The 27,600-nt window shown below is 46.6% G+C and overlaps 1 protein-coding gene and 1 pseudogene across 1 annotated transcript; one reads left to right on the top strand and one right to left on the bottom strand.

Annotated features, from left to right (window-relative positions):
* Positions 1-4,982: 4,982 nt before the first annotated feature.
* Positions 4,983-6,066, bottom strand: LOC136525724 (factor of DNA methylation 4-like). Its single transcript, XM_066518611.1, has 3 exons — positions 5,619-6,066; positions 5,317-5,498; positions 4,983-4,988 (listed from the first exon to the last, which is right to left on the bottom strand). Exons 1-3 carry the CDS (start codon positions 6,064-6,066, stop codon positions 4,983-4,985), a joined length of 636 nt encoding a protein of 211 aa, XP_066374708.1.
* An 8,019-nt stretch (positions 6,067-14,085) lies between these two features.
* Positions 14,086-15,696, top strand: LOC136529571 (cytosolic sulfotransferase 5-like; annotated as a pseudogene).
* The last annotated feature ends 11,904 nt before the right edge of the window (positions 15,697-27,600 follow it).

The raw sequence follows: 27,600 nt of genomic DNA, 5'->3' as shown, positions 1-27,600 counted from the left end.
CTAGCTCATCATTCTTCTCAACTAGCTTCATGAGAATGAGCTTGTCTTTGTTGCTTAGATGATCAAGAGTGTAGCTATCTTCAATTTCAATATCACTCTCTTCTTGATCATCTACTCGTGCTATCTTCTTGGCTTGATCTTTCTTGCTAGCCTTCTTCTTGCTTTTCTTGGCCATGAGACACAAGTGATGAGTATCATGAGATACTGAGGTTGACTCATCACTTGGCCACCACCGGGCTTGAGCCTCATCATCACAGATTGCCTGTTGTCCGGCTGCCTCGGCCATACCGAACACGTCTGGTAGGGATACTGGACACGGCAGGTATGTGCTTGCAGACAGCGTAGTCGCCTCGGCTTGCACCTCTTGCTCCGGCTCAGCGCTCTTGAGGTCTTGTGAGGCTTCTTCGCTGCATGAAGACATAATGGACATATTTTCCATTGACTCGATCTCAAGTGCATCATCGCATTTGGATTTTCCATATAACTCAATGAGTTTGGTCCAAATGAGATGAGCACTCTCCGGAGGTGGTTGTCCATTGAATATTGCCTCATCGTGAACCTCTGCACTCAATGTACTCAAAATGATATTAATAGCTTGAGCATTGAGTTGCACGCATATCTCTTCCTCTTTTGATAAATTCTTATAGTTGCTCCAATCAACTATAGGAAGAGGTATGCTTGCAAACACAATATGCTCAACAAGAGAACTAATATCTCTAAAAGCATTGAGTACATGAATTGACCAAGGTAGAAAGTTTGAACCATCATTTTGGAGAAGCACCGGCTCTAAATCGATAGGCGTCGACATCCTTTTCTCATAGCGGTGAAGCTTGTAGTGAGTCCTGGCTCTGATACCAATTGAAAGGACCTAGGATGCCGCCTAGAGGGGGGTGAATAGACGTTTCTAAAAAATCAACACCTTTAAAAGCGGAAACGATTAGTAATAGGAGTTTTTAAAATGGAAACTCCAAATCAGAGTAATACCACCCCTCACAAGTTAGCCACAAATTATATAAAAGATACTAGATAAACCTAGGGAGCCAAACAGCTGCAACCAAAGAGTTGAATCAAAATGCACTAGTCTGTTAATGTCGAAAGTCTCGACAGTTTGGGTCAGAACTTCCGACGTGTCAGAAGTCCCGACGTTTGGGTCAGAACTTCCGACGTGTCAGAAGTCCCAACAGTTTGGGTTAGAACTTCCAACGCAAACTATCAGCACTTCCGACCCCTACGGGAAATGAACTACAAGTGCTAAAATGAACTTTGTGATGCCGATAACTTACAAACCCACTTCCTAGTGGTAAGGTAAGGTGTTGGGTCACTCTCTTGACGTTGATAAGCCACCACTCTGTAGATCAAGTCCCAAACCCTAAGAAATAGCTAGAGAGAGGGAGACAACCAAATACAAGTAATTTCGAGCAAATCACAACAACAACAAGCACGCGGGAGACAAGAATTTATCCTGAGGTTCGGCAGCTCCACAAAGGAGCTCCTATGTCCTCATTGTTGAGGTGACCACTTTGGTCGGAGTCTCTTCCACCTCCTTGCCTCACTCAAGGATACCACAAAGGTCACTTGAGTTTCTTCACTAGAAAACAAGGGTAATACAAACTTTCCAAGGCTCTTCCACAAGATGGAAGCTCTTGGGCGACGCCTCGCCGGCTAGGGGAAATCCCCAAGAGTAACAAATGCAAATCAAACCGGCTTGACGAAGAAATCAAGTGCTCAAGCTTGCTCAAAATGTTTTTCTCACTCAATCCACTCTCCAATCACTCAAACCCTTTAGGAATTGAAGTTGGAAGCAAAGGAGTGAAGAGAGGGGAGCCTAGAATGCTTGGGGGCTGTTTTGGCCGAGTGTTCGTTGCAATGAAATGAGTGGGCAACGGTTAGAAGAAAGGAGAGGGGTATATATACTCCAAGGCAAAATCTAACCATTCAGATCTACGTCGGGAGTTCCGACACAGATCTCGGGACTTCCGACGTATGAAGAAAGCACTGTTCACGCGAGGTCAAAAGTCCACGGGTGCAAGTCAGTGTCGGAACTCCCGGCAAACATCGGGACTTCCGATGTGCACAGTTGAACAAACAGTCAGCACCACTGATGCCGGGACTCCCGGCCTGGGTCAAGTCAGTGTCGGAACTCCCGACAAACATCGGGACTTCCGACGATCGTTGGGACTTCCGACGGGCACAGACAGCAGGTCAGTAGAACCATCGATGCCGGGACTCCCGGCTTGGGTCGGGACTTTCGACTGTCGGGAGTTCCGACTCACGTCGGGACTTCCGACATCAATAGTCACCGTGCAGGCTATGACTGGGAGTCAGCACTTCCGGCAAGAGTCATGACTTCCGACTGTCGGGAGTTCCGGCTTACGTCAGGACTTCCGACACCGACAGTCACAGAAAATTATTCTATGTGCTCGTGAGGTGCTAGAGTGTCTCTCTTTTAATTTTATTTATTATGCTCGAGCACTCTATCTTCCTCAGACCACCTAAACTTGCATCCCTCTTAATAGTACGGCATACCTATTAACTCAAGATCAAAAGAAAAATGAAATTAAACCTTTTGAGTTGATCTTCTTTAAAATTGATGCCGTGTCTTTCAATCTTCATCAAGTGATGGTGCCAACATGTCAATATTGATCTTGTCACTTGAGCATAGCCATCTTGAGCACGTGACTTGATTCCATTCATCAAATATGAATAACTCCAAAATGTATCAAGTCACTTCCATCAAACATTCCAATAGTGATTTGATCCTCTATATAAACATGACCATCATAGCTTGATTAGTACCTCAACTAAATGCAAGTACTTCCTTCTTCACCCTAGCTAGGTTCTTCGGCCGCCAAGCCGTCGCTTGCCCTTTACCCTTGCTTAGTACCTCGAAGCCTTTCCTTGCTATCTTCACCATCTCAAGCCATCAAGTCACATCTTGTGTTGAATCATCCATTCATGTATTGTCATCTTTTTCATTTCAATTTAGCAAGCTTCAAATATGAGACCATTCCATATGCAATCCCTTATGTCTCATTAGTTAATTCTTACAAGCTTGCTTTCATATAGTACATGGAAATCCCATAATAATTAAGCCTTTGCATTAATTCCATTTGCATTGTTGTCTTGTGCTTGAACTAGATTGTTTACACAACAACACATCATTTTGGCTTTCATTAAGTACCTGTGAGATAACCTATTACCTGTCCACCCTTAGCAAACGGGTTAGTCATTTAATCACGTTGTCATTCAATCATCCAAAACCCACTAAAGGGCTAGATGCACTTTCAGATAGTTTATGAAACTATGAGTCATATGTGAATTTATGAACAATGTTTACTAATACTTTATCACATGAAGAAGTGATCAAAATAAAAGTTGTACATAGTGATGAGTTAAACAACTTTTATGTTCATGACTTTTATTGTTGAAATCATTTAAGGTTTCAAAATCTTGTTTGAAGTTGCCATTTATTGAAATTCAAAATTTCAACTATTCAAATTTGGTTAGATGAAAAGATGATCAAAATAAAAGTTGTACATATTGATGAGTTCTACAACTTTGGTATTCATGAGTTTTTTAGCTGAAATCATTTACTCTTTCAAAATATTGTTTCAAGTTAAAATTGTTTGAATTTCAAATTTTAAATCGTTCAAAAAAAGTCACATGACAAGATGACCAAAATAAAAGGTGTACATGTTGATGAGTTATACAACTTTTATGTTTACAACATTTTCATTTTATTTCATTTAATGTCATAAAATTGTAGTCGAAGTTTTAAAATTCAAATTTTTATTTTTTACTTTTTTGTTTTCTATATTGTTTTGACTACAATTGTTTAGTTATATATATTTCTGCATATATAGAATAATACAAAATATTATATTTGTGCATATATACAATTGTTTTTATATTACTTTGTGTTTTTGTGATATCAAAATACAGAATTAATAATTAAATTAAATAGAAATATTTTTAGGGGCGGCTAGATCAGGAACCGCCCCTACAAATGCATTTCTAGGGGCGGCTGGATCAGGAACCGCCCCTACAAATCACCCTTGGTATATAAACAGGGGCGCTCGGGTGACAAATTGTTGGGCGCTCTCTTCTTCCTCCCAACACTGTCAGGCTGCCTCTCCGCACCCCCGACCGGCCTCCCCCGACGCTGCCGCCTCCCGGACCTCTCCCGACATCGGCGCCCCCCTCTCCGCACCCCCGGGCCACAGCTAGGGCTTGAGTTGTGGCGGACCGGCATCGGCGTCCCCCCGTCTGCCATCCAACGGACGGGCTCGAGTAGCCTGACCCGCCGCGGCCCGCGGACGCTCCCTCCCTCCATCGACCAAATCGACCGCTGCGGCGTGCCTCTAGTCCCCGTCTCCGTGGATCTCCGGTGAGTCCTCTAGCACCCGCCATCCGTGTAGCGCAGCCATGACCTAAGTCCTCTGTTAGCGATTTCTCTGTGTTGCTATGGGTATGAATGGAGACTGAAATATTGTGTAGATTTGTAGGTTCATAGCCCTTTTGTTGAATTGAATGCAACGAACTTGCTGCATTCGGATTTGGTGACGGACTGTCTAACTCTAATCCCCCTCAGGCGTGATAGTTAGGTTCAAAATTGGGAAGCAATAAAAAGAAATGTTTACTCTTGTCTTGTTTATCTTACCATTTGCTGCTGGTGCTGTGGTCAGGAGGCTCTAAAATAAGCACCATCTGTGTATTGCTAGTTTAAATGATGCTGGCCTGTGATGCCATCTTTATGAAATCACTTTAACTTCACTTTTCTGCCTGCTAGGTTCTTAACTGCAGCGCCATTAGTCATTACTAGTCAATAGAAATGGGTGAAATCCCAAGAGTGATTTTTCAGCTTTTGGGAATTCGTTATCTCCTGTAATGCCATTCCATGCGAATATTTGCATTTATTCAAACTTTTACATTGTTTGCATGACTGTGTCCTGCAATCATGGACTGAGTTTTAATGCGTGCGCTCATCTCTGGTTTAAGAAAAGGCAATCAAATTAGTTACATTATGTCTAGATGGCCTGAGCTTTAGGTATGCTGTCACTTAGAGTTTTTTACTATTTTAGCACAATTTTTGGAACAGTTTTAGGTTCACAACAGGGAAGCAATCAACTCTCTTACGTTATTTATCTTGCCGTTTACTGCTAATTCTGTGGTCAGGAGGCTGGCTTGAGATGCCGGTTGAAAGAAATCACTTGAATTCTACTAGAGTCTTTACCGCAGAATCGTTAGTTATTCCTAGAGTAGAAGCACATGGTTGGTTGGTAAGAAGCACCAATAGAAATGAGGATGCACCAATACCTTTTTCCTCTCTTCCTCCAGTTTTCTTCTTTCCATGTCAGTTTGAGCAACTTGTTCATTTAGTTCGTTGGACCTCCTTTCGATGCTACTCTCTTTCTCAGCCAACTGTTTTCTCAGTTTTTCAGTCTCCTGAAAAACTCTCTGTGTATGCTCACGGGCAGCTGACTGCATATTCCTCATTTCTGTGAAAAGGATAAATAAAAATACAATAGGCACAATCATTTTAGGCAATATAAATGAGCATAACATCCATAAAGTTCAGACAGGAGAATATTTCACAACTGGAATTCAATGAGTGTAACGTTTGTGCAGCAAATCACTTTCTTGCATAACTTTCTGAAGGGAGAGATTCATTTGATTACAACACTCTAGTTCCTGCAGATGCTTGCTTTTAGCGGTGATCTGTTGAGTCAAATTAGCTATGAGATTGTCAGTCTTGCTGGACATCTCTTGTTCCAATTCAGACACTGTCTTGAGGTCACCATTTGCTGACAAGAACCTACCAACTGGGTCACCTGATTTGTAATCCTCTTCTTTTGCCAGCCATCCAAACACATATTTTACATGTTGCTTTGTTTCCTTCCATTCCAGTTTACCCAAGCGCTGTGACTTGAAATAGTTATGGAATGCTAAGGCATTCTTGAACCCAATCCAATCCTTGGTGAAAAGAACAATGACGTAACCAGTATACCCATTGTCACCATACACAGCAGTAACTTGCACGGGTTTGAAATCAGCTAGCTGCTTCATCAGTATGCCTCCCCCCCCCTCTCCCCCCCCCCCCCCCCCCCCCCCCCCCCCCCCCCCCCCCCCCCCGGGTTTGTTCGGCCGGAACATTTGTGAGGATGCCCATCCAGGCCCAAACAAACACTTCCAGATCTTGCACTGGCTTTGGAGGGTTACTAAGCGCAATAGCCTGCCGTGGTGGAATAGTGGGCAATGCACCACTATTCCATGGGACTGTTGTCAATTTTTAACATGGGGACTGTTTTATATATGCCAACTGTTTTAATATATGCTTATATATGCCACTGTTTTATATATGCACAGTGAGTCTTCTTGCAAGTTAATAAATCATATTTCCTCAATTGCTCATTTAAACTGTCAACAAATTGGCTTTATTTCCTATCACATTGTCAACATGGTACTACTGATGCTTGTATTCTATCACATTGTTCTTATTAATGACTTTATTTCCTGAAACACATTGGATGTTCTACTACTACTATACTAGTGTCCTACTACTACTACTGCTGCTGTTGCTGCTGCTGCTGTTCTACTACTACTCTATACTACTCTAGTGTTGGCTGCTGCTCTGCCCTTTTCCCTATACTCTTAGAAACTACTACTGGTACTAGCTGTCTGCTAGCTACTCTCCTACTACTACTAGCTGGCTATCTAAGTTATCAGATTTTGATCTGCAGGGGTCTTCCAACCATGTGGCAGCAGTCAACTATTTTTTTGGCTATTTTTTCTATCCCCTATGTTTGGGAAGCAGCAGCTGCTTGTTTTTACAAATTTTCCTCTCTATGTTTGTTAAGTAGCTGTAGCTTTTTTTTGGCCAAATCTACCCTCTCCTTTGTTTTGCCGATGATGAAATTGTCTAAGTCCATACATTATATGAAATATGAGCTGATGATCAAAAACTTGTGAGGAACTTGGCATCATTAGCAGCCGCCCCTACATTACCTTCCCCTCTCTTCTCTGTTATGATGCCTTGATGCTCCAAGTTCAAGATCAGATGATGATTGACATGTTTCTGAGACCTCTACTACTGCTACTTCTCGTTTTTTTGACATATTGTTGTTTTATAGGACTACTTTGTTTTATAGACATTTTTTATTTCTTATACCTTCTCGCGTACCTAAAGCACACTTTCTTGTATCTATTAGAACAAAGCGCGAAATAATATCGCGGATACCAGACAGTGCAGCCCGATGCCCCGAGCATGATGAGCAGCCAACTCTTGAGGAGCAAGCACTAGAGGACTAGCTTACTCAGGAACAGTTCGATAACGAGGTAGAAAAGGATCTAGAAGTGATACTTACTCAGGAGCAGTGTGACGAGGAGGAAGGCCCCGAAGGAGAGGCTGCTGAAGGCGAAGAAGAAGAGGGTGATGATGATGATGACTCAGAAGAGGGATATGAAAGTCCCGAGGATCCTTTCCCACGTGAAGCCAGAAGGAGGCCAACGGAGGAAGATTTGGACAGGGATTTTGACCCGAACGAGGAGGTAGTGAAAAAGCCTTAGCTTGTAAATTTTGCTAAAGCTTTGATTGTGTTACCTCTGCTAACACTTTAACCTGTCGTATATACAGGTCCCTCCTGAAACTCGGAAAAGACGACGTCGACGTCCGCGACATCTCGCTGGACAAGACGGAGTAGAGGAAAGGAGAGCAGAGGCAACAACCACAGAGACGGATCACGATGCCTCTGCTCCACAACCTCAAGACACAACCACGACTACTAAGCCTAAGAGGAAACGAGGGGATAGAAAAGGAAATCTATATCCAGATAAGGCATGCTATGTGATAACAGAGGTCGGGCCAGCAGGGGAGATCCTTGCGCCAAAGGAATTAAGAGGACGATTCCGTAATACTATCGGAGCCCTAGTAAGAGATAAATTGAACCCAGCAATCCCTAACTGGAAAGACGTACCAGAGAACACAAAGAATGCACTATGGGATAGGCAGCTGAAGCTCAATTTTAGATTTCTGGAGGGTAAGCACAAATTGGTAAAAAAATGCTTTCAGGATGATGGGAGAGTCATTCCGACGTTGGAGGTCGGAGCTCAACATGAAGTATATCCAAAAGGGGTTAACTCCCTTCAACGAGTTCGGCAAAATAACTCCTAGTCAATGGGAGGAACTCGTGGCTCAGAAGACTTCACCGGAGGCATTGGAGCTCAGTGCCCGTAACATCGAGCTGGCGAAGAGAAACAAACACCACCATCATCTAGGCCTCGGTGGCTACTATGCCAAGGAAGAGCAGTTTAGGAAGATGGATGAAGAGGCCACAACTGTTGGGAATATCGATGTGACGAATTTGAAGGTATGCTCAAGGAACTGGATATATGCGAGGAGTACAGAATCATCCGGCGGTAATCTTAAGTTTGATAAGCCAGAAACCCAAGAGGCAGTATCAAGGATACTGAAATATGCTGAAGACAAGGAGAAGGGCACATTCAATCCTTCCAGAGAGAGGGACGAGCTTAGCCTTGGCTTGGGAAATAAGGAGCACACAGGCCGCACCAGGGGGCTAGGGAAAAGGACGACCTGGAAGCAAGAATTCGAAGAGGATAGGCACATGTACAAGAAACATGGCAAAGATCGGGAGACTAGTCTTGAGCTCCAAGTGAAGGCTCTAGTTGCGAAGGCGCTGGAGGAGCAAGGACTGTCTATGGAGCCACGGATATTAGTGACGCCGTCGGGAGAACTGGCATTAGTTGGCAGCCCTCCGAAAGTTCCTAGCAGCCAAGGTTTCACTGTAGCCACAACCCCCGTCGATCGCATACGGGAACCAACTAGTTGCACCTTGGTGTTTCTCAGCGGCCGGCAGAACACTGTGATGGAGGTGGCAACAGGTGTGGCACATCCTCCCGGTGGCTTACACCACAATAATAAGATACCGCCGGACTACACTAGGGTCGAGGTGCATACAGTGAAGCCTGAGTTCATGCAGTGGAGGATAGACTACGCAACTCCCGAGGGGCTGGTGTTACTCGGAGACGTTATGGGGCAGTTCATCCTCTGGCACAAACGGGACATTATATTGACTGCTTCTTCGCCGCCTCCCCCTCTCCCAAATTTGGAGCGAGTTGTTGAGGTCGGGGAGATATTTTCACCATCTCGTGACCCCCACATTCCTGAGATGCCATATTCTTCCCTGCCTCCTAGCGAGTATGTGCCTGACGAGATGCCACAACCTTCTCCAGCTCGTACCGAGCAAGTGCATCATGAGATACCACAGTCTTCTCAACAAGCACAGCCGATACATGAACAACGAGTGCCTCCTGAAGAAGGTGATGCACAAGAAGATGAGCATGTGCCTGAATGGGAACTTCAAAAGAAGCATCCAATCACCATAAGGCCAGTTTATGTTCCAATCAAAGACGTCTCGTCAGTGTCCAAGTGGTTTTCCCATGACCAGTTCAAGCCTGAGAACCAAGTTAAAAAGTCCCATCATGGGGTTCTAAGGAGGCCGTCACTAGCAAACTCCACCAAATTGCAAAGCAGTATTCAAATGTTGATGCCATCAAATGGTCAAAGGATTGCCCGAAAACATATGAAAGAGGCAAGTCCTTCCTACCAAACTAGGACATCCAGCGCCTACCACTTGGAATGAAAAGGTTCCATGATTGGTACTTGCGTGTTCTCCCACGAGCATAGATCTCATACAAGCATGCTTCCCTACCGGCACATTTGGAAGCCCAGCCGGGAAAATTGTCTTTGACTTCAATGACATGCACACATGCTTTCACTTGGGAGAAATGGAGATGAATCTAATTCGCACGTGGTGCCTATAAGTCCTTGTCCTCCCGATATGATATGAATGTAATCTTTGAATTTTGTTGTAACTAACCCACGCCGTGATTTGTAGAATGCAAGTGCACATTGTCAAACAAATGCCAAGTGTGAAAGTCGGGTATGTAGACTCTCAAGCTATAACCCAAACAAATTTTAATTACCCTAAACGGTGGACACTGGATGCCAAAGAGCTAGCTGCTGCAAAGACTCTTCGGGACAAAGAGCGCATCCGTACGGTGAAACTAAGGAAAGAGTCCCTTAAGGTTGCGACATACATTGCCCTGGCTTTCAAAAATCTCCAACAACACTCTACTATATGGCTACCATACAACTTCGAGTAAGTTCAACTCTACACTTAAAGCTTTGTTCGATATATTTTATTCGATGCAAAAGAGCTTATATAGTTCTATGATTAAATCCATACAGCAACCACTGGATTTGTATAGCCATCGATGTCGGGAAGAGCATGGCATGAGTCTTTGATTCATTAGATAGGGACACGGTGACATACAAAGACTTCATATCGATTCTCAAGACGTATACATATCGACAATCCTCATTAGCTTATATGTTTGTATACATACTTGTAACGTTCACTTTTGGAAACTAACAAGTTGTATTTGCTAAAATAATTCGAACAGGGCATTTAGGTTCTATGTCACTAATCATCATAGAAGGTATGATCCAGCAAGGAAGAAAAAACTGGCTATAAAAATACTATGTGCGGTAAGTGTAACTTACTTCTTCAGTACTCCGTTACGTGGCTGTCAAAAGCATTACTTAATATTTTCATATGCAAAACACACAGTGCCCCAAGCAGAAGCCTGGGAGTGTACATTGTGGATACTATATATGTTATATGATGAGTAACACCGGTGCCTACAGAAGACACCCCTTAAGGGTAAGTTTGAACCTCTTCATCCGTAGTATAAAAACTTCGTATATGGTATGAAATACTAAACCAAAACTTGTTCTCTTATAGTGGAGAGAAGAGAAAGGAATGAAAAGAGACCAATACAAGGATGACCAACTCTTAGAGCTCGTCGGCGACCTTTGCAACTTCATATTGGACCAGATTGTACACGTCAGAGGCGCCTACCATGACCGAGAGTCTGAGTTAGGTACAGATCCTCAGTACCAACACCTTCGTGAGACTGAAAGGCTAGCTCTAGGACGTTGATAACAATGTGTATGGAATTTGTATATTTAATGATGGATTGTATATATTCTTGTGAATTGGACTTGTAATTGTAGTTTATAGAATACTCTTGTGCTTGTAGTCGCGGTCGCGGGGCGTTCGGCAACGCGAACACGGTTCGGAACGTTGGTCGCGGGGCGTTCGGTAACGCGAACGCGGTTCGGAACGTTGGTCGCGGGACGTTCGGCAACGTAATTTTGAATTATAAATTTGAATTTTTTTTGCGGGAAAACGTACTGTAGGGGCGGTTCTGGATTGAACCGCGCCTACAAATACCTATTTGTAGGGGCGGCTGGTACTACAGCCGCCCATACAAATTGATTTGTAGGGACGGCCTGGGAACCGCCCCTACAAATATATGATTTGTAGAGACGGTTCGGTAGGGGCGGCTGGCCAAACCGCCCCTATAAATAGTTACGAGCCGCCCCTAAAAATCGATTCTGTAGTAGTGGGAAAAACACTGTTCATTCGTTAAAAAAGTATGGCTCATAGGACAAGCGAACATGGCCTAGAACTAGAACTAAAATAGGAGTATAAATTTCCTACAGCATTCATGTGTGACCTGGCAAGTCATTAATTAGGCTTCTGCCCTTTGCGAGGCCCTGTTCGCGTGAACTTATTAGTCTGGCTTATCAGCTATAGTACATTATTTTTTCCTCACAATAAATCAGCGAACAGTACTTTTCAGCCTGGCTTTTGAGCGAAGCGAACATGGATGTGTTTCCTTAGTTTCGTTATCGTATTTCACAATGGAACTATAATATTATGATTTTGTGAACATACTTACTCCTTCACAGTCGCTTGATATTTTGCAATTGCATCAGTCACCCGCCTCTCCATGCTCTTCCTCCCACGCGTCGCGCCCACGCCAGAGATGAAGAAGAAGATGGTGGCAGCAATAGGGTTTTGGCAGCGGCGACGGCACCTCTCTCTCTCTCTCTCTCTCTCTCTCTCTCTCTCTCTCTCTCTCTCTCTGACTCTTCCTCTTTTCTTTCCCAACTCTGACGGGCTTAGAGAGAAGGGCTTGGGGGAAGCAGGGCGGCTAGGCGGTGGGGACGGCAGGAGGACGGCATAGAGTCCTGGTGGTGGCGGAGGCGGCCAGGTTAGGTCGGAGCAGGGGCATCCATGTTCGGAGCTCGCCATAGAAGGAGGGGGTAGGGGAAGAAGGCGGCCGCCACGGACGCGGTAGGGATTCGCCGGAGCCCTGCGGCCCCCTAGCGCGCCGCGGCGAGGCGAGGACGAGGAAGAGGGCGTGGCCGCTGTAAAGGCAGGCGGGGGTGGTGCGAGGAGGAAGAAGGCGTGGGTGGGGCACGAGGAAGAAGGGGCCACGAGGAGGAGGCTGAAGGTTGAAGATGACTGATTGAAAAATAGGTAACTGCCATGGAGACACGCCCTTTTGTGAATGGATGGGCCAAGTCCAACCGTCATTTTTAGGAATGAAGAGGCGGTGGTTTGGCTTTGCTTGTGCAAAGTCTCGTGAGTTCAGGCGGCGTGTCTGGATTGGCTAGTCTGATCTAACTTTTTCTGCAACATAATCCCTTACTTTCATACTAGATTTTTTTCATTATAGTATCTGCAATTTTCTAAACTTTTCAGCATGTGTGTTTTCTTTGGTATATTGCTATAGACGACCTCATTTGGACCAGGGATGTCACAATCCCGTGTATTGATTTTTGATCATCTTGTCTTGTTTCCATTTCCACTTCTCTGTCCTATTCTAGTTCTATTTGAAGCATGGAAAAGTTAAGTATGAGTTACGTAATGATTGAAATATATTTTTAAGGCGTTGAGCATACCTTGTCCAAATAACTCGTATCCGTCCTCGTCGTTGTCTTGTTCATATATAACTCCTTCATTACCCGCATAGTAATTTGTGAGAAATTGGTGATGTATATGTGGTTATATTTTCACCCTTAGTGTGTGTGTGAGAGAGAGAGAGAGAGTTGGATAATCTAGAGGATGTTACATGATCACACAAACATTTGGGGATTGGCCTCATGATTTTATTGTTAGGTCAATAAGAGGTAAACACGCCCACATCAATAATTGCTCAGTGTCCTACATTCTTGTTGTGCTAATAAACACAAGGGCCAGAACTCCTATAGCAGCTGCCATGCATTCATGATACTTATTGGTGATTACATTGTATGCCCGCTACTTACGATTTTGTTTTGTCTCCATGCTTGTATTTTCTGGAGTTTGCTATGCCCAGTTCTACTTGTACAATTATGTGTTTGTTCTGCTTCTATGACCTCTGTTTACGTATTTATTGGGACTGTGGGTGTTTTCTTCCACTCAAATTCCAAATTTTGTTCTCAACTAACGGAACAATTTTATTATCACTTCTATATTTCAGATGTCTGAATTTAAAGATGATTTTAGACAACAATTTGGTACAACCAACTAGTATAGGTTGATTGTTATTTGTCTTTGTATTATAACATATTAAAATTTTGTCATTGCCAAACTATATAAACAAATGTAAATTATTAATTATCTTTGTGCCAACACAAATCATATTTTATCAGATTTGTGATTTTGTCACAGGCTTCTTATTGTCGAAACCGAAAATTGTAGATTATACTTATGTACTCCTTCCGTCCCGTCCCAGAATAGAGGCCGTCGTAGCATTTAAAAAAATATCAGAAACGAAGACGTTTTAGCTACTAGCTCCTATACCAGAGTACTGGTCCATCCATCACCTCCTGTCATCCACTATACCAACAAAAAAAATGAAAAGAATCAGATGGTGTGGGAGGCCTCCCAGCCGGAGCGCTGCTCCTGCCAGAGTCTTTTTTGCGTCCACGTTGGTCTCTGCGACAACTTCTAGAACGTCTTCTAATTCTGGATAGAGGGATTAAATTGCAACGAATTAAAACTAGAATTTCAGTATAAAATATATGTAATAAATGTCCCTTGAAAAAAGAATATTTTCTGGGGAAGGCAGCGCAGGTTTGACCTCTGCTGCATCCTTGTATATAGAGATAGAACAAGCTTCACCAATAATGTCAGGATGCCAAAGCCCCAACCGTTGTCCCACAAAACAACTCCTAATGGGCACTTAATTATTGGTACTGCAGGTTGGCGGCATACTCTCAGTGTTTCTGGTAGTGGTTGGGGGCCGGCGTTGTGCATCAAGAACAGGGGCGAGCTGAGGAGCAACAACAACTCGATCTGGAGGACATTCTGGTGAGTTTTGGCATGCAATCCCTTAGCTTGTAGCCTTCTGTCGTCACTGAAGGATGTTCTGATGCATGTAAACGCTTATGCGAAACACAGGGTACCATGAGCACTGATGCTGCTCCCCCTGCAGCCGTCCCCGCAGCCGCCGGTGAAGAAGTGGCTACTGCACCTGCATCATCGGAAGCAACAGCAGCTCCCTCGACGAGGAAGCATAGGAACCCGAGCCTGTACGCCAACGTACCTGCAGCTGAGATAATTGACTCGCTCCCCCTGGAGACGCGGCTCATGGTGCGCCGTCGGCAGTATGGAGGCTTCTGGCAAGCTGAGTTCCTACTCAAGGGCATGGCTGCCGCTGGCACATGCTTCGAGCCAGAAGCATCAGACATCTTCCTCGACAGCTTACCCAACTCCGGCACCACCTGGCTCAAGGCCCTTGCCTTCGCGACGCTCAACCGTGCCACACACTCGCCGTCTGACGGCCATCACCCGCTCAACCACCGGAACCCGCACGACTGTGTCGGCTTCCTGGGGTTCATGATCATCCAGCAGCAGCAGCACGACGACGCCGGTGCAAGGGGTTTGTATGAGGCCCTCCCTTCTTCTCCACGGCTGTTTGCAACACACCTTCCCTACTCCCAGCTTCCCCATGCCATCACGGAGGAGGGTTCCCGGTGCCGGATCGTGTACGTATGCCGGGATCCCAAGGACGTGCTCATCTCCTACTGGAACTTCTACAAGAAGGTGGCAGCGACGGCAGCCGCCACTGCCGGTGGCGACGGCGACGGCCAGGACTCTGCAGGCGTGACCAAATTCGAGGAGGCTTTTGAGCTCTTCTGTGAGGGACGGTTCCCCGGAGGGCCACACTGGCTGCATGCCCTAGAATACTGGCACGCGAGCCAGAGGAGGCCGGACCAGGTGCTGTTCCTCAGGTACGAGAAGACATGCTGGGAGATCCGGTGGGTAACCTCAAGAAGCTAGCAGCGTTCATGGGGTGCACCTTCTCTGAGGAGGACGAGGAGGATGGGGTGGTGGATCAGATCGTGGAGCTGTGCAGCTTGGAGAATCTCAAGAGCAAGGACGTCAACAAGAACGGGAGTACGCGGCTGGGCATCAAGAGTGAGTCATTCTTCAGGAAGGGGCAGGTCGTCGACTGGAAAAACTACATGACCATGGACATGGCGGCGAGGCTAGCTGGATAAGATTGTTGAGGAGGCCACCCGAGGTTCTGGGCTCACCTTTGGGGACTCCTCACTCCTCGGTCGAGGTTAATTAAGAAGCGTTCTCACCATCATCTTAGATCGATGGCACTGTGTTCGATCTAGAGATTACTTTCCATCATCGAAAAATAAAGATTGTACAACTTGTGTTTGCATGGAATCATGGATCTAGTTGTGTATCGATCATTAGGTTTGGTGTTTTGCATCCATACGTCACGTATGGTCAGGAGGCACATGGGCTACTCTAGTCTGGTATGATACGCGTGAACCTTGTGGTGTGTGCGGTTGTTACATGAAAAGATGGATCGCTTTACTTCTTCTATAAGGAAATTATGTTCTTATTAATTTCAGATATGTTGTGTACGGTAGTTACAAAAAAAGATGGATCGCTTTACTTCTTCTATAAGGAAATTATGTTCTTATTAATTTCAGATATGATCCTTGTTATAGAAGTATATATAGATATGGTTCTGAATAGAGACAAAGTTCTAAAGATACAATAGGTTTAGAAATAGTATCATACTTCAAGTAGATGTAGAGTCCTACTCAATCATGTATGAAGTCCTACTAGGACATGTATCAACTGGACTATATCTATACCTAATCTATACTATAAAGAAGCGAAGGAATTGAAAATCTATTGTCACCAGAAAAACTTCCTACCCACCTTAGATTGACAGGTGGATCTGAGCCCTCCTCCTCCACCTCCTCTTCTGGATCTGAGCTCTCCTCCTCCTCCTCCTCCTCTGGATCTGGATCTGAGGGACGCCACGGTGACTAGGGTTCCGACAAGCTTTGTTGCAGTAACCTTGTTTTGTTGTTACAACAAGTAATATTCTTTTGTTGTATTAGTCTCTTTTTTCTGATGTTACATCTCGTATTGCGCTTTGTTTCTGTTGTTGCAGCATCGTTAATTTGATGTTGCAACAAGCATTTTTTCTTGGTTGCATTAGTCTTTTTTTCTGATGTTGCATCTCGCATTGTGCTTTTTTTTGTTGTTGTTGCAGTAACTTTGTTTTCTTGTTGCAACACGTAATTTTTCTTTGTTGCATTGATCTTTTTTTCTGATGTTGATTTCTCGTATTTGCGCTTTTGTTCTGTTTTTGTTGTAGTAGCCTTGTTACGGTGTTACAACAAGTAATATTTTTTGTTGTATTAGTTTCTATTTTCTGATGTTGCATCTCATATTGCTGTAGCTTTGTTCTGTTGTTACAGTCGCGATGAGGATGAGAGCGCGATGAGGATGCGACGCGCCTAGCATGGGCGCGGCGGGGGATGGAGATGTCCTGGTTTGTGAGCATCATACGTGACAACGTGCTCGAAACTTTTTCAAATTTTTTCCACGGCATACGCATACGATACGGCGACAACTCCACAAGTTTCATGATTTTCGGAATTCGTTCGCATTTTATACAATTAAAATACCACTCCCACGCAAGTTGGCGGCGTTGCCCCGTGAGCACGTTGATCGAAATTTCGAGACAGTTCCTGGATTTAGCCTAAATTTACACTAAGAAACAAGGATAACATTTTTTGAATGAATGTAATCCATTATTCGATGCACCTGCAATTCAAACTTACATTTTTTGGAAAAATTCAACAAAATAAAATAAACTATAGAAATATGCCAAAAGGCAATGAAAATGTCCCAAATTTAAACATGTTGTTTGTGGTAGTGTACTAAAGCTTCAAAAAATTGGTGGCAAAAAACCAAAAAAAAATTATTTTACCGAGTGCCGCCCAGCTGGCACTCGGCAAAGAGCTGCTGAATTTTTTTAAAAACTTCGCCGAGTGCCAGATCACGACACTCGGCGAAGAAAATTGACTTTGCTGAGTGCCGCCGATCTAGCACTCGGCAAAGCCGCCCTTATCCCTTCACCCGCGCCCGGCCGGCGCGCTCTCTCTCTCTTTCTCTCATTTCTCTCTCCCTCTCACCTCTCTCTCCCTCAGCCGCCGCCGCCGCACATCGCCGGCCCGCGCCTCTGCCTCGGCCACCGCGCGGGCCCCCGCCGCGCCCGTCCCCGTCCGCCTCCCCGCGCCGGCGCCTCACGCGGTGGCCCGCGCGGCCCGTCCCTGTCTACCTCCCCGCGCCGGGTCCTCGCGCAGCCGCTGCCCCCGCCCGGACTCCACCGCCCACGCCGGCCCCCTTGGCGGCCACCTCCCCCACCTGCACGCCCCCGTCGGCGGCTACCTCCCCCGTCGGCGGCCACTGCCCCCGCCGGCGGCCACTGTAGAAGAGAGGAGGAGGAGGCAGGGGAGAAGAGAGGAGAAGGGGAGAAGAGAGGAGGAGGGGAGAAGAGAGGAGGAGAAGGAGAAGGAGAGGAGAAGGAAGGTGCCGGCCTAGGCCCGTCGACCCTCACGCCGCTGCGGTCGTCCCCGCCATCGTCGCCGACCCTCGTTGTTGCCATTCTCGTCGCGAAGGTATGCCCTACACCTGTAGTAGTTAGTAGTAGTACTTAGTAGTGTTAGTAGTAGTTAGTAAGTAGTAGTAGTTAGTAGTTAGTAGTGTTAGTAGTATTGTTAGTAGTAAGTAGTGATAGTAGTAGTGTTAGTAGTAGTAGTGTTAGTGTTAGTAGTAGTTGTAGTGGTAGTAGTACTTGTTGTACTACTTCGATACTTTCATCTGCATGGAAAGAGAACTAAAGTACATGGCTCGTCTTGGTATATATATGTTTGTTGGCCTTCGTGCCTATGTTTGGTATATATGTGGTTGTTGGCCATCGCGCCTACGTTTCTTGTAGGTTTTGGAAACCTCCCCGTGCAGGGGAGGTGCTGCCGAAATTTTCAATGGATTCTAACCTATTGCCTTTTTATGTAGGAGAAGGACCCGTGGGAGGGACTCGGCGACCCCGATCGTCTTCGTCGGCGCTGCTGGTCTGCCTGCACCGTATCGCCTTACCACTGCACCGACACGCCACTGCCCCGCTAGCCTGACTCCACCGCCACCCTAGGTATAACCCCCTCCTCCTTTGCATGCATGTTTTATATGGTCACGTAGCCTAGTTAGGCATCTCCCGTTTGAAAGAGATACGGTCGGAGGTATGCAGATCTTTGCATATCTGCGACCGTATCTCTTTCGAATTGTCCATGTATTTTGGACAGCCTGTGGATGCATAGATGAGGTTAGTTTCCATGGTTCGCTCCGGTCCGAGACAGACTTTCGGCATCACCTCCCTATTGTTCTTCGGATACACACTCTCCCTTACAGGACGTGTATCGGGAGAATAGCAGGGAGGTGCTGCCGAAATTCTGTCTCGGATAGGAGCGGAGCATTGAAACTGACCTCATCTATGCATCCGTGGGTGGGATTAGGACCTATCCTCACCTATTAGATGGTAGGAACGCCGTGCAGATGTAATTGCTGGTTATATTACTCGCTTACATATGTATATGCCAGAGGATGGAGAACCGTGATTGGATGTACACGGGCCACACAAGTATGACCCCAGAATGGATGACTAAGACTAATGCTTTCTTGGAGCATTCATTTAGCGAGGCTGCTAGAGGGTCGAGTCGGATGTCGTGTCCCTGCAGCAAATGTGACAACCGTGTAAGAAAGAATAGGAAGAACATGGGGGAAGATCTTTGTAAGTATGGATTCACGCCAAACTATACCTGCTGGATCCACCATGGTGAAGCCGATCATATTAGAGAGGAGGTGGTGAGACCACGCCTCGAGGCTTTTGATGGAGATGCTGGGGTAGCAGACTGGATGGATGACTTTTAGGAGGCACGGTTTGGTGAAGGATTAGAGGACGAGCCAGAGGAATCCGCAAAGGCATACTATGATATGTTGTCTTCGGCATAGAAGCCCCTTCACGAAAAGACAATGGTTTCGCAACTGGATGCCATTGGACGCCTAATGGCATTCAAGTCGCAGTGTAGCATGAGTCGAGACAACTTCGATGGTATGTTGGCAGTTGTTGGATCCCTGCTTCCGGAGGGTCACATTCTGCCGAAGAACTTGTATGAGTCACAGAAACTTCTTCGTGCCCTTAAGATGTCGTATGAGCACATCCATGCTTGTCCGAATGGTTGCGTCCTATTTAGGAAAGATCATGAGAAAGCAACGCACTATCCAAAGTGCAAATCCTCTAGGCATCTGGAGGTCGACACTAGTGATGGCAAGAAGGAACAGCTTGGTATCCCTGCGAAGGTCCTATGGTACCTTCCTGTCATACCGAGGATCCAACGGCTGTACATGATAGAGGAGTCCACGAAATAGATGACATGGCACAAACATGGCAAAAGATACAATGCTAACAAGATGGTACACCCATCAGATGGCGATGCATGGACCCATTTCGATGGCATACATCATGGTAAAGCTAAGGAGGCTCGGAATGTATGTGTAGCACTGGTAATAGATGGGTTCAACCCCTATGGATTGCTGGCATCCCCATACACTTGTTGGCCCGTGTTCGTGATCCCCCTCAATCTCCCCCCCCCCCCGGCGTCATGTTTCAACCCAAGAACGTATTCTTGTCACTGATAATTCCTGGACACCCGAGGAACAAGATGGGTTTGTTCATGGAGCCTCTCATTGATGAATTGATCCTTGCTTGGGAAAAGGGGGTACTGACATACGACCGAGCTACAAAGAAGAACTTCACAATGCATGTGTGGTACCACTACTCCCTGCATGACTTCCTGGCATATGGCATATTCTGCGCGTGGCGTGTTCACGGGAAGTTCCCATGCCCAATATGCAAGACACCTATGAGGTTCACTTGGCTGAAGAGGGGTGGCAAGTTTTCTTCGTTTGACCAACATCGTCAATTCCTCCCTCTTGACCATCCATTCAGACGAGACGTCAAGAACTTCAGAAAAGGGGTTCAAGTCACCGACCCTGCACCTCAGATGATGACCGGTGCCAAGGTCCGTGCTGAGATAGAGGCTCTCAAAGATGATAAAGAGAAAGGTGGTTTTATTGGATATGGTGAGAAACACCAGTGGACTCATAAATCGGGCTTGACTAGGCTCTCCTATTTCAATGACCTTCTTCTTCCACACAACATTGATGTAATGCACACAGAAAAGAATATCGCCGAGGCGCTTTTTGCAACACTCATGGACATTCCTGATAAGTCAAAGGACATCGTTAAGGCTAGACTGGACCTGGCAACGATGTGCGATAGGCCAAAGCAAGTGATGAAGCCTCCCGCGCGCTGGCAAGAAATGGAGAAGGACTCCGGTGATTTCATCTTGAAAAAGGACCAAAGGAAGGAAGTACTGCAGTGGATCCAGACGTTAATGTTACCTGATGGGCATGCGGCGAATTTGAGTAGAGGAGTGAACTTGTCCACTATGCGAGTCTTAGGGATGAAGAGTCATGACTACCACATATGGATTGAGCGGCTCCTTCCTGCGATGACCCGAGGATACGTCCCTGAGCATGTGTGGCGCGTGCTGGCAGAGTTGAGCTATTTCTTCCGCCAGCTTTGTGCCAAGGAGTTATCTCGGGACATGATTGATGACTTAGAGAAAGTGGCACCTATGTTGCTCTACAAGTTGGAGAAGATCTTCCCACCCAGCTTCTTCCTAGCGATGCAGCATCTGATTTTGCACCTGCCGTACGAGGCACGAATGGGGGGCCCGTGCAGGCCCGTTGGTGCTATACAATTGAGAGATGTCTAAAGATTCTTCGAAAAAAGTGTAGAAATAAAGCCAAAATTGAGGCTTCTGTGGCAGAGGCATTCATTCTGGAGGAGGTGTCAAACTTCACAACAGCATACTATAAGGATGGCCTTCCCAGCGTGCACAATCGTCCCCCTCGTTACAACGCGGACGAGAGTTCATCGAACCTCAGCCTTTTCAAAGGGCAACTCGGAAAGGCAAGCGCATCGGGCACCAAGACCTTGCGGCATGATGAGTGGCGCACTATCATGTTGTATGTGTTGTTGAACCTTGACGAAGTGAAGCCTTATGTGCAGTAAGTTCTCAATGAGCTTGTTACATACGCCCTTGTCACTATCCTCCATCTATCCAACCCCCTTATCTCTTGTTTTTTCAGGGAATTTCTGAATAAATACTAGAGAGGGAATAGGGCTCCTTCCCCTCAAGAAGAAGATAGTCTTCTCAAAGATGGTGTGCCCGATTTCATATCCTGGTTCGATACGAAGGTACCGTCCAATTTACCTCGTTCAATCTTTGACATCCCACTTTGCTCCTACGAGCGAGTAATGTAACGATCTATCCGGCCTCACCTTGCAGGCCCGCAAGGATGCGGAAATGGATGCTGAGTTGAAAGGGCTCACCAAAGGCTTTGCCTACAAGGTCAAGTCATTGACCGTTTATGATGTGAATGGCTATCGCTTTCACACAAGAAACTACGAGCGGAGTCGGCCCAATCGGAAAACCACGAATACCGGAGTTCGTACGCCCGGCACCGATGAGCGCGACTATTATGGCATAGTAGAAGAAATATACGAGCTCAATTTTGAGTGTCGCAAAGCTCCTAATCCAGTCATATTCAAATGCCATTGGTTTGATCCTAATGTCACGAGAACAGCCCCTGAGATTGGACAAGTCGAAATTCGACAGGATTCTGTCTATCAAGGAGAGGATGTCTATATTGTGGCTCAACAGGCCACGCAAGTTTATTATCTCCCATGGGCGTGCCAAAAGACCCCAATCTTATCGGTTGGTACCTTGTGCAGTTGGTATCGCCACACAGTAAACTGCCTATCCCAAACGATGAGGATTACAACTTTGACCCAAACACACGGGAGTTCTATCAACCAGAGGGGCTAGAAGGGAGGTTTGACATAGACATGTTTTCACTGATGGGCATGGAAGTAGACAATGACATTGATCAGGACGATGGAGATGAGGACGACGGAGAAGAGGTGCAAAATGCTAAGGACTTACAAATGCTTGAGCGATTACAGTTAGGCGATGACAATGATGACAACAATGGAGATGAGCCCGATTTACTCAACAATATTGATAGTGATGACGACACGTATGATCCAGCCGCTGCCGATCGTGAAGAATATTTCTAATTCATGTAATACTATATTATTATTATTACTATTATTATTATTATTATTATTGCAATTATGTTTTGTTCATTTTGCATCTCTTTATAAGTACTTGTAATTTAACTGTGCTAATTGGTTTACTCTTTGAAATTGCAGGCACTCGACAAAATGCCGGGCGGAAGGCAGGCCCGTCGGGGGGTCAACTCCCTCTACATGAGGGAGCGCTCACCACCCCACGCTGAGGAGGACCCCTTGCCAGAGCCGTCGACGAGGACGACGAGGAGCGGCCGCCCCCGCGGCCGTCCGAGGACGAGGGTGCAGCCGGCTGCCACCCCATCAGTGGACGAGGATGACCAGGCAGTGGGCCTGCACATAGGAGGGGGTGGCACTTCCTCTGACTCATCAAACCATGGGGAGGCGGCGATAGCGACAGCAGGGGTTCCACTTGCACTACCTCTGGCTCTACCTCATCGGGAGTCTACTTGCGCGGGCCCTCGCAGCTCCCGGCGCGGCCGATCCCACTTCACCGGCGCCTGGTGATTCGACCCAGCGGCGACAAGTAAGTATTATTTCACTACTATTTCATATGACATGTTGAAAAACGAACTGGAGACTAACAATTCTTCTTAATGACTCTTGCAGCAACTGGGAAGTTGTGTCCGGAACGGGTCGGCACATCAATGGCACCCTGGGCCTTCTGATTCGGCAGCACTACCCTGGCATGGTCACCTACGCCTCGGTGACTTCGCCGCCCTGGACATGGGACCACTTCTATGCTGCCGAGGACAGTGAGTTCGGCACCGTTGTGGCGTGGATCAAGGCTGAGTTCTGGTGAGTCTTCATCACACTAAATTGGTCAGTACTACACATTCATTGGTCGTTCTTGAAATAATGAAACGATACATGATGTTTGTATGCAGGACTTCTTCAGATGCGACGAAGGGTTTGAGGACCGGGCGGTGCGAGTGCAGGACAAGGTCTGTAGGTCCCGACTCTCGGACCTGTACCACGAGACACGACTCCAGTGCATCATCAACTACAGCGCCGACGTCCTTGGTCAGGTGGTGAGGAAGGCCGATGCCAGGACTAGGACGCTCACCAAGGAGCAGTATCTCTCGATAAGTACGAAACATTAATACTGACTCCTTCCATGAAGAATAGGTAGGCTTCATTTCATCTTCTGACATATCAATAACTTGATGGCATGCAACAATGTCCTGATTGGTGCGCTAGGCACCGCCTCTGCTGGGAGGCCATTGTGGACAGAGGAGTGGGCGGAGAAGCACAACATCCATCGGGACTGCCGCCTGTAGATGGGTGGGGCGCCACACCACCAAGGCAACCGAGCATCAGCACGTACGTCCAGACATGGGTAATCTTCTTTATGTTTTCATCTTTATTTATTTATTCTAACGCTCAATTCTCATTACTTGTAATCATCTTTGTGTTTTCCTCGCAGTCCCAGGCGCACCAAGGCCAGGAATGCAACGAGTTCATGGCGTACGCCCTGGCACACAAGGGCAAGGCGACGGCCCCGGAAGTCACCTACAACCCGGCGGACGGGCCCGAGGCGTACACCAACACGAGCATCCACAGCAAGCTTAGCGAGTACACCTCAGCGGCCCGCGAACGCCATGGGGAGGACTTCGATCCGGCCACCCAGCCCCTGGACACAGACCTCCCGATGAGGCTGGGAGGAGGGAAGCAGCACGACCGGTACTGGATGGCGGACAGCACAGTCGACTCTGCCTCTGTTCCCATCCTCGTCGAGATTCGAGCAAGGAGCACGAGCTCCTCCCTCCCCATACGCTCTCGACAGCAGAGCTCACAGCAGCAGATGGCGGAACTCTAGGTTAGTACTGTTTTATTCGTCGTTCATTGCTTTTACACATCTACCTTGCCTTTGTATTGTTTAAACATTGCGGGTGGAATGTTGCAGGCCGACTTGTGGAGGTTGGAGGCCCAGCAGGCGGCCCAGGCGGAGGCCCATCGGCTGGAGATGGAGGTTGTACAAGCCCAGAGGGCGGCCGAGGCGCAGAGGCTGCAGGACATGTTCAGCTTCATGGCGAGCCTTTAGGCCTTGCCAGGTGTGGTCGTGCCCCAGTCGCTGCTCGCTCCAGTTGTGGCTCCTCCTCCTGTAGGGACTCCGGTGAGTATATATGGTTGTTTATTCCTTTAGCTTGTGCGGCCCTCCTGTAGATACTCATGAATTCGCTTCTCCTTTGTGCAGCCACAGTCGACGGGTTCGAACCCGACTCCTCAAGGTGGCCCTTCTCCACAGGCCGGGTGGCCAACTAGCCCTCCTCAAGGTGGCAGTTCACACTCTAGGTGGGGAGGCTGGCAGTAGGTACCGTTTATTTGTTTCTTTTCATGTTGTATGGACTTGTGTTAGATTTAGCCTTATGTTGGACTACTACTAGAGATATATATATATTGTGATGGATATTGGCATGGATAATGCGAATGTATGTGATGGATTATGGACAATGGATTTGTATGTGATGTATTATGGATGGTGGATGTGTATGTGATGGGTTATGGATGTGTATGTGATATATCCTGTGTTGTGTGTTGATATATATGTGATTTCTTTGTTTGTGCTGATGGAAAGCAAAAAACAAAAAAAATAGCATTTTCCCCCTCTTTGCCGAGTGCCACACTCGGCAAAGAGAGCTTTGCCAAGTGTCGTGACCATGGCACTCGGCAAAGCTGGGAAGCAGAGACCCAATTTCTCAGCTTTGCCGAGTGCCAGAGCCATGTCACTCGCCAAAGATTTTTTTTAAAAAAAAATTCTTTGCCGAGTGCAAGAGTATGGCACTCGGCAAAGAATTAAAAAAAATTCTTTGCCGAGTGCCGCTGAGGTGGCACTCGGCAAAGAGGTCGTCAGAGTTGACGTCGGAATTTTTTTTGTCGAGTGCTGACGTGACACTCGGCAAAGGCTTTACCGAGTGCCCGATATGTGGCACTCGGCAAAGAAACCTTTGCCGACGGGTTCTTTGCCGACTTCTCTTTGCCGAGTGCGGCACTCGGCAAAGCCTTTGCCGAGTGCAATAGGGGCTTTGCCGAGTGCCCTAAGCACTCGGCAAAGAGCCCGTCTGCAGTAGTGTCAAGGGCATGGCTACCGCTAGCACATGCTTCGAGCCAGAAGCATCAGACATCTTCCTCGCCAGCTTACCCAAGTCCGGCACCACCTGGCTCAAGGCCCTTGCCTTCGCGACGCTCAACCATGCCACACACTCGCCGTCCGACGGCCATCACCCGCTCAACCACCGGAACCCGCACGACTGTGTCGGCTTCCTGGAGTTCATGATCATCCAGCAGCAGCAGCACGACGACGCCGGTGCAAGGGGTTTGTATGAGGCCCTCCCTTCTTCTCCACGGCTGTTTGCAACACACCTTCCCTACTCCTAGCTTCCCCATGCCATCACGGAGGAGGGTTCCCGGTGCCGGATCGTGTACGTATGCCGGGATCCCAAGGACGTGCTCATCTACTGGAATGATAAGCGTGAACCTTGTGGTGTGTGCGGTTGTTACAAGAAAAGATGGATCGCTTTACTTCTTCTATAAGGAAATTATGTTCTTATTAATTTCAGATATGTTGTGTACGGTTGTTACAAGAAAAGATGGATCGCTTTACTTCTTCTATAAGGAAATTATGTTCTTATTAATTTCAGATATGATCTTTGTTATAGAAGTATATATAGATATGGTTCTGGATAGAGACAAAGTTCTAAAGATACAATAGGTTTAGAAATAGTATCATACTCCAAGTAGATGTAGAGTCCTACTCAATCATGTATGAAGTCCTACTAGGACATGTATCAACTGGACTATATCTATACCTAATCTATACTATAAAGAAGCGAAGGAATTGAAAATCTATTGTCACCAGAAAAACTTCCTACCCACCTTAGATTGACAGGTGGATCTGAGCCCTCCTCCTCCACCTCCTTTTCTGGATCTGAACTCTCCTCCTCCTCCTCCTCCTCCTCCTCCTCCTCCTCTGGATCTAGATCTGAGGGACGACGCGCTGACTCGGGTTCCGGCGAGCTTTGTTGCCGTAACCTTGTTTTGTTGTTGCAACAAGTAATATTCCTTTGTTGTATTAGTCTCTTTTTTCTGATGTTACATCTCATATTGCGCTTTGTTTCTGTTGTTGCAGTATCGTTAATTTGCTGTTGCAACAAGCATTTTTTCTTGGTTGCGTTAGTCTTTTTTCTGATGTTGCATCTCGCATTGTTCTTTTGTTGTTGTTGTTGCAGTAACTTTGTTTTGTTGTTGCAACAGGTAATTTTTCTTTATTGCATTGATCTTTTTTCTGATGTTGATTTCTCGTATTTGCGCTTTTGTTCTGTTTTTTTTGTTTTAGTAGCCTTGTTACGGTGTTGCAACAAGTAATATTTTTTGTTGTATTAGTTTCTATTTTCTGATGTTGCATCTCATATTGCTGTAGCTTTGTTCTGTCGTTACATTTGTGATGAGGATGAGAGCGCGATGAGGATGCGACGCGCCTAGCGTGGGCGCGGCGGGGGATGGGCGGCGCGACGGGATGGGGGGGGGATGGGGCAGCGCGTGGGGTGGTGGGATGGCGGCGCCTGCAGGACGGAACGAATCTACTGTTTTGTGGGGCGGCGGGGCGCTAGGTGCTTCGTTGTTTTGGTCGGGGATCGATACGAGTCTACTGTTCCGGAGGCGGTGGGGGCATGGTTTCGTGTGTGGAAGCGGGACACTCGGACGGGGATGGAGGTGCGTCTGGACACGCCCCTAGATCCAGGCGTCTGGACGCTAGTAGCGCCGTTGCGAGATCGCTTGAAGTCTACGACCGTCCGTCAGCAAGACGGCAACTTCCCTCGTCAAACAAAGCCCTTGCCTTGTACTTAACGCCGGTCGCAACTCGCAATCAGTCGCTGGTGACATCACCGGAGGCACAACAAAGCGGCAAACCTCCAAGTGCGAAGCAGAGAAGCTGTTGAAAATTTGACATAGACACCGTATTTTACGACGGCAATTCAGCTTCGGCTTAATAATATATATATATATATATATATATATATATATATATATATATATATAGACACACACACACACACACACACACACACACACACACACACACACACACAGTGGCAATGGCACACACAACGACATCACATCGCAGTACTACCCTCCTCCGTGCTG

The sequence above is a fragment of the Miscanthus floridulus genome, chromosome 19 (genome assembly GCF_019320115.1).
Source record: "Miscanthus floridulus cultivar M001 chromosome 19, ASM1932011v1, whole genome shotgun sequence".
In the NCBI taxonomy this organism is placed as follows: domain Eukaryota; kingdom Viridiplantae; phylum Streptophyta; class Magnoliopsida; order Poales; family Poaceae; genus Miscanthus; species Miscanthus floridulus.
This window is presented reverse-complemented; position numbering and strand designations above follow the sequence as displayed.

Bases quoted from the DNA above. Each gene is read 5' to 3' on its own strand.
- LOC136525724 (XM_066518611.1), bottom strand. From the start codon at position 6,066: ATGAAGCAGCTAGCTGATTTCAAACCCGTGCAAGTTACTGCTGTGTAT. The intron at 5,499-5,618 runs GTTACACTCATT...TCCTTTTCACAG, and splicing joins AAGTGATTTGCTGCACAAAC to AAATGAGGAATATGCAGTCA.